This window comes from Grammomys surdaster, unplaced genomic scaffold (genome assembly GCF_004785775.1).
Source record: "Grammomys surdaster isolate TR1022 unplaced genomic scaffold, NIH_TR_1.0 126278, whole genome shotgun sequence".
In the NCBI taxonomy this organism is placed as follows: Eukaryota; Metazoa; Chordata; class Mammalia; order Rodentia; family Muridae; genus Grammomys; species Grammomys surdaster.
Window position 1 is genome coordinate 8,922,591 of NW_021621078.1, and position 6,938 is coordinate 8,929,528.

Below are 6,938 nucleotides of genomic sequence, written 5' to 3' on the forward strand. Positions count from 1 at the left end.
CTCTCTCTCTCTCTCTCTCTCTCTCTCTCTCTCTCTCTCCCTTTTCCCTCTTCTCCCTTCTTCCCTGCTTAGAATCTCTCTACTTAGAATTTTTCCTTTGTTAGAACTTTTTCCTTTTTCCACTTAAGACCTTCCCATTTTCCCCCTTAGATAGGAAACTTTTTACACTTAGCAATAAACTACAATAACTTCTTTAAGTGTCTTTTCTTCCTGCGACCTCAAACCAACAGACCTAAGTTAGAGCCTGGCAGTGCCTGCAGAGACAGATCAAAGGCATTGCTTAATTCTCTGCTGTCCCTGGACAGAGGTGTTAGTGGCCAGAAACTGCAGTTTCTGGCCTCAGAGGATCAAACAGACAGCAGGTCAGCTACAGTAGCCTAGTAAGTAAACTTTAGTAATGTAGATAAGAAAGATTTTATTAAACAGCAACCCTAAATACCTCATAAGATATTACCCCGAATCTCATAAGACCAAGTCTTACTCCTCGCTGACGCTCTTCCAATTCCTATCCCCCTTGGCTACCTCAAGAAGAACCAATTGACCAGAGGAGAAGAAAGAAGATCACCTTCTCCCCCCATCAAGCCAGGTACAGCTCCCGGCATTTTTGTACACAGCAGCTTTTGTGGCCTGTGACTGGAACTACAATGACTCCCACTCAAATGTATACACAAAGTAATAATAACTCTGAGAAGATCTGTACGATTGAACATATATTGCTCTTCCCTTTGTAACCAAACAAAATATCCAAGTATTAAACTGTTAGTGCAGCTGCAGAATGGAGACACTAGCAGCTGGTGTCAGTCAGATCATGTTAGTGGAAAATCTCCCACCTTGCTGTGTGCCTTTCATTCTCTTCTTTTTTCAGTTAGAGGTAGAATTCAGGCCCCTGAGTATATTAGATAGCTACCCTATCACTGAGCTAAATGTCCAGCCTCATCCCCAGATATATTTATGCTTCTCCTTGACTTGTTTACCAGTTTTGATATACACTAGGTTCATTGGACTGGGCCTCAGGTTAAACTAAATATTAGTTGGCCACTCCCACATGGTCACATCACCATTGCCCCAGCACATCTTGAAAGCAGAACAGATTGTAGATGAGGGTTTTGTGGTTGGATAGGTGTCCAGGTTTCCTCTTCTGAGTCCTGCAGATTACTTTCCTATGTCAAGGAGATTAGAATATAGTGGTGAAATTTCCAAGCCCACACCAGTTTAACCTCCCTATGTTCAATGAGATGCATAGATGTCCTCAGCAATAGGGGAGAGGGGTCCACTGTCAGTAGTTATCAGTGAGCTAACATCTGTCCTAACATCAGCCTGGGTTATTTATGAATCTTTGTGGGAGCTCCTGGGCTAACAACTCAACCCAATGTAATGAAATATCATCACTGGGATCCTTGTCGGGCTAGAAAAGATGGCCACTTCAGACCCTGCATCTCCCAGTGTTAGAAGTCCTCACTAAGGTCACCTGCACAGATTCCAGAAAGTTTCCACTGCCCTTTCTCTCACAGCTCCCAAAATGCTCCCTTAATTCCAGCTATTTCTTCCTCTACTTTCTCCTTCAATTGCTTCCCCTCCACCTCATTCCTCCTGCTCCTGTACTCACCTGTCCCCTGTAGGTATGTTGTTATGTGTGGTGTAAAAGTTATTCTTGTAACTTTTGTAGAATAATGTAAAGCATTATTCTAATGCTGATTTCTGTGCTTCTGTATCTGGTTGCAATCTTTATTCTGAGACTCTCCTGTCTCAATGTTGTAGAAACATTTCTTCTAATTTATTCCCTGACTTGTCGATAAAGAAGCTGATCAGCCAATGTCTGAGCAGAGGAATGAATAGGGATAAGCTTCCTCCCAGCCAGAGGAGGCAGAGTGGGAGAAAGGAAGTGGGGATTCACAATGGGAATGAAGGTCCAGGAGACAACATGAGAAAATGCTGGGTTGTAGTGTGCATGGTTTGATGTGCGGGTCTCCCGTCTGCCCCACCCCCACCCCACAGGACTAGGGCAGCTTGTGGAGGACAGAGGCAGGTTGTGAGAAGTTGACTGTGCTCTCCCCATGATGGGGATGCAAATTTCATGATGTCAGTTTTTTTAAAGTTGACTTATACTTTATTGTAAAAATGTACTGCATTTTCTTCATTTATTCTTCAGCTTAGGGACATCTAGGTTATTTCTAGTTTCTGGCTATTGTGAATAAGGCCACAATGAACATAGTTGAACAAGTATCCTTGATGTAGAATGGAGTATACTTTAGGTATATGCCCAAAACTGATACAGCTAGGTCTTGGGTTATATTGATTCTCAAGCTTCCTGAGATTTATTTTATTTTATCCAAATTTCTGTGTTGACTACAGTATGATATTTAACAATTAACAAATGATATATCACGATCCTAAGCTCATGCTCCATAGCATCCAATTATCTCAAACACCTTTTATAATGTCTCCTACTGTTCTCCCTACACTATTTTTACATCAAAACAAACAGAAAAGTGAAAAATATGTACAAAAAGCACACACAAATATGTACATAAGACCATAAAAGGACAAAATGTGAAACCATAAAATATAAGCAAAAAGACCAATAATGTAAAAATGTTCAGAGAAAGTATTATAAGAGAAAAAAATCTCTAAAAAATACCACTGAGTTTCAATTTATTGTCTATGACTGGGCATGGAGCCTGCCTGTTGATGTGGTTTTCATGCCCAGTGGGACTGTTTGGAGAAAAAGGAATTCTCCTTTGTGAGTGGTCAATTAGTGGTAGTTTCTGGATTAAAGGTGGGAGGACATGTCCACTTCCCCTTCTCAATACTGGGACATCATCCTGGACTTGAGGAAGTCCTGAGCATGCAGCCACCATTTCTGGGTGTTCATATGTACACCAGTCGTTGGAGCCTTCCATTCCTACTGATTCTTATAACCTTTCCTCTTCCTCTTCCACAAATTTTCTGGACCCATGAGGAGAGGGGTTTGATGAAAACATTCCACATAGGACTAAGTATTCCAAGGTCTTTTGCCTTCTGTACATCATCCAGTTGTGGCCCTCTGTAATATTTCCATCTACTGCAGGAGAAAGCTTCTCTGAAAATGACTAAGTATGACCCTGCTCTATGGATAAAAGCATGTCATTAAGGGTCATTATATTGCTACATTTCTTTAACAGAACAATAGTATTTGATTTTCTCCTAGGTCCATGGCTTATCTATTTCTAGGTTCTCTTTTACCTGAGCAGTGTCAGACATGGGATCCATCTCATGTAGTGGACCTTAAATCCAATCAGGTTTGTTACTTCCACAGGTGTTGTGCCACTGCTGGAGAAGTGTATCATGTGAGCATGTCACCATTGTAGACAAAGGCTTTATAGATGTTGGTGTTTACTTTTCCCCTCTAGTAACGTGTAGGAGACATTAGAAAAAGATTGGGTTTCAGATATTTGGATGTTATAGATCATCAGCCTAGAACTGTAATGTATCATTTACATATATTTAAAAATTATACTTTAGTAAGCACAGAAATTTGGATAAAATAATAAAATATTGGGAAATGTGTTAATCAATCTACTTCAAGTCCTAACTATACCACTCCTAGGTATATATTGAAAGGATATTCCATCCTACCAAAATGATACTTGCTCAACAGTATTTATTGTGGTTTTATTCATAATCCGAACTGGAAATAACCTAGATGTCCCTCAATCGGAGAAAAGATAAAGAAAATGTGGTACATTTATGCAATTGAATATTACTCAGCTATTAAAAATGACAGTGTGAAAGTTACAGACAAATGAGTATAAATAGAAAATTAAATCATCCTGAGTGAGGTAACCTAGATCCAGAAAGACAAATATGGTATGCATTTATTTGTAAGTGTATATTATCTCTTAAGTAAGTCATAATCAAGCTATAATCCACAAAGTCCAAGAGGTTATGTAAAGAGGAGGGTTATACTAGGGAAGCATGGATCTCCACAGGAAGGGGAATTAGAACATATCCTGAGAGTAGACTTGGTACAGATGTAGATAGAAGTGAGAAGGATCTGGTGGCAGGGGAGAAATGGAGAGATAGAGTACAGAAAAATATAGCTTGAATTGGGTTGAAATTTGGGAGGATTGGTGGGAAACTAGTACGCTGAAAGCTTCCAGGAATCTGTGAGGATGACCCAAGTGAGGACTCCTAGTAATGGAGGATACGAAATTTAAACTGGCCATCCTTTGTGGCCAGGAAAGGTTCCCAGTTGTGAGACTGTGTTTCTTTTTTTTTTTTTTTTTGAGTTATTCCCTGAGGTGGTCCTGTATAGATCCCTAAACAACCCAGGCGAATGCTAAGACAGAGATTCGCTCTCTAAAATTTGAGAATTGGGCCCCATTGCCAAACAATCCACACTTCTCAATGAATATAAAGAAATCAAGTTGGTGAGGAATTGGAGTCTTCACCCCTACATTTTAGTATCTTTCACGCAGGAAGTGGCTCTGTAGGCTTTGGAAAGAGAAATGTTGACACCAATCCAACCACAAAATATTTCCACCTATAATTGTGATACATATAAGATGTACTTAGGTTATAATAGTGTGGAACAAGTGGGAGTGGCCAACCAATGTTTGGGTAAACTTGAGGCCCACTCCACAAGGGGAACCCCATGCCCTATACTACCTGAATGGTCAGGAACTAGGGATTGGATAGCTCAGAGACATAGGATAGAAACAAACATGAATAGAAAAAATAAAACAAAAATCAATTAAATGATTCCCAATGATATTCTGCCATACTTTTAGATCAATGCCTTGTCCAGTCATCATCAGAAAGGCTACATCTGGCAGTAGATTAACATGGTTGTAGAGACACATAGCCAGAGATGCAGAGAGTGTATGTGTAAATTAGAGGTCTCCATTGGGTTCCTCCCTTCAGAGATCAGAGAGCCCCACAGAAGAGGGAGATGAAAGATTTTAGGAGTCAGAGAACGGAGAGAACGTCAGAAGAATATAGCTTGCCATATCAACTAAGCGAAACTCACATAGGTTCACAAGACTGAAATGGCATTCCCTGGGTTTGTATGCTTCTGCACCAGGTTCTTTGAGTACAGATTAGGGCTTTTAGCTTAGTGTTTTTATGGGACTCCAACAATGAGTTTATCTCTGACTCTTTTGTCTGTTCTTAAGACTTCTTTTCTCTTTTCTTAAGACTCTGTTTAGTTGCCTTGTCCAGCTTAATATGATCTTGTATTATTGTATCCTATTTTGACAAGTTTGACTGTTGGCTCTTGAAAGCCTATTCTTTTCTGAAGTGGAAATGGAACAGTAGCGGGTCTGGGGGAGAGGGGATGTTAAGGGAAATAAAAAGAGTGGAGGGAGAGGAAACTATGGCTGGGTTGTATTATATATGAGAAATTTTTCTTGCTCAATTAAAAAATAGAGTGGCTATTACCTAATGATTTTCTAGAACCACATCTAGAAAGGCAAGTGATGACATCACTGAGTCACTCAGTCTCTTTCTCTTACTAAACTGCTTTGTAAAAGTACTCTTTTATAAATAAAAATGTTATGTAGTATGTTTTGTTGTAGTAATACATTTAGTAAGGTTAATATCAATATAATTACTAGATAAATTTAAGTTTAAAACTCCACTATTGTCATTATAAAGAGATTTTCTTCTTGCAAGAGACTCTGATCAGGGCACCCTTCATGTCTCTGTTCCTCAGGCTGTAGATGAAGGGATTCAGCATGGGAGTTACGACTGTGTACATCAGAGCCATGACAATCTCCCTCACTGTAGAGTTATTGGCTGGTGGACATATGTAGATACCAATAATTGTCCCATAAAACAGTGAAACTACAGATAAATGGGAACCACAGGTGGAGAAGACCTTGTGTATACCACGAGTAGATGAAACCTTTAGGATGGAAGAGACAATCCGTACATAGGACACAACAATGAGTAAGAATGGGATGATAATATCGAGCCCTCCCAAGATAAATATCATAAGTTCATTAATATAAATGTCAGAGCAGGATAACTTGAGCAGGGCAGATATGTCACAGAAAAAATGGGGGATCATGTTGTCCTCACAGAATGACAATCTAGCCAAGAGTAGGGTGTGCAACATGGAATACAGCATGGTAATCACCCAAGACAGCAGCACCAGACACACACAGAGCTTGGGACTCATGATGCTGGTGTAATGCAGAGGGAAGCAGATGGCCACATAGCGGTCATAGGCCATGACAACAAGAAGAAAGTTCTCCATATTTGCAAAAGCCATTAAAAAGTACATTTGTGTCAGACAACCAACATAGGAGATGGATGTGTCCTGGCTCAGCATGTTCTGCAGCAACTTGGGCATTGTGACAGAGGAAAAACAGAGGTCAGTGAAGGACAAGTTGCTGAGAAACAAGTACATGGGTGTGTGGAGATGAGAGTCCAGTATTATGAGGATGATGATGATGAGGTTTCCCAGGACGGTGGTGAGGTACATGGCCAGGAACAGGGCGTAGAGCAAGTGCTGGTGCTCTGGGGGGACCGGTAGTCCCAGGAGTAGAAACTGGTAGACAACAGTTTGGTTGTTCATTACCATTCTGATTCTCCAGTATTCTAATGAGAAAATATCAGGGTCACTGAAAATTCAAAATAAAATGAATATATATCCAGTAAATATATTGTACAACAATTGCTCTTCCAGTCATCATGGTAATTATAACTTTAAAACTCCAAATGTCTCTAATCATTATAGTTATTAATATTCTTTCTCAACTTCTCTTTAATAGGTTTCAATCTTCTTGTTTTTCTTAGGCATTTATATGCTGTTTCTACTGAGATAAAAAAAAAATGAATTAATGCTTCTCTCCTGCTACCTGCTCATCCTGAGTGACTGGTGTTTCCTCATTTGCAATTTGATCTATGTTATTTTGTATACTGATGTTCTTGAAGAATTTGTCTAACCTTTATCG

The 6,938-nt window shown here is 39.7% G+C and overlaps 1 protein-coding gene across 1 annotated transcript; it reads right to left on the reverse strand.

The window, feature by feature from the left end:
* Nucleotides 1-5,626: 5,626 nt before the first annotated feature.
* Nucleotides 5,627-6,565, reverse strand: LOC114613805 (olfactory receptor 1468-like). Its single transcript, XM_028759190.1, has one exon. The coding sequence runs from the start codon at nt 6,563-6,565 to the stop codon at nt 5,627-5,629; it is 939 nt and encodes a 312-aa protein (XP_028615023.1).
* Nucleotides 6,566-6,938: the final 373 nt, after the last annotated feature.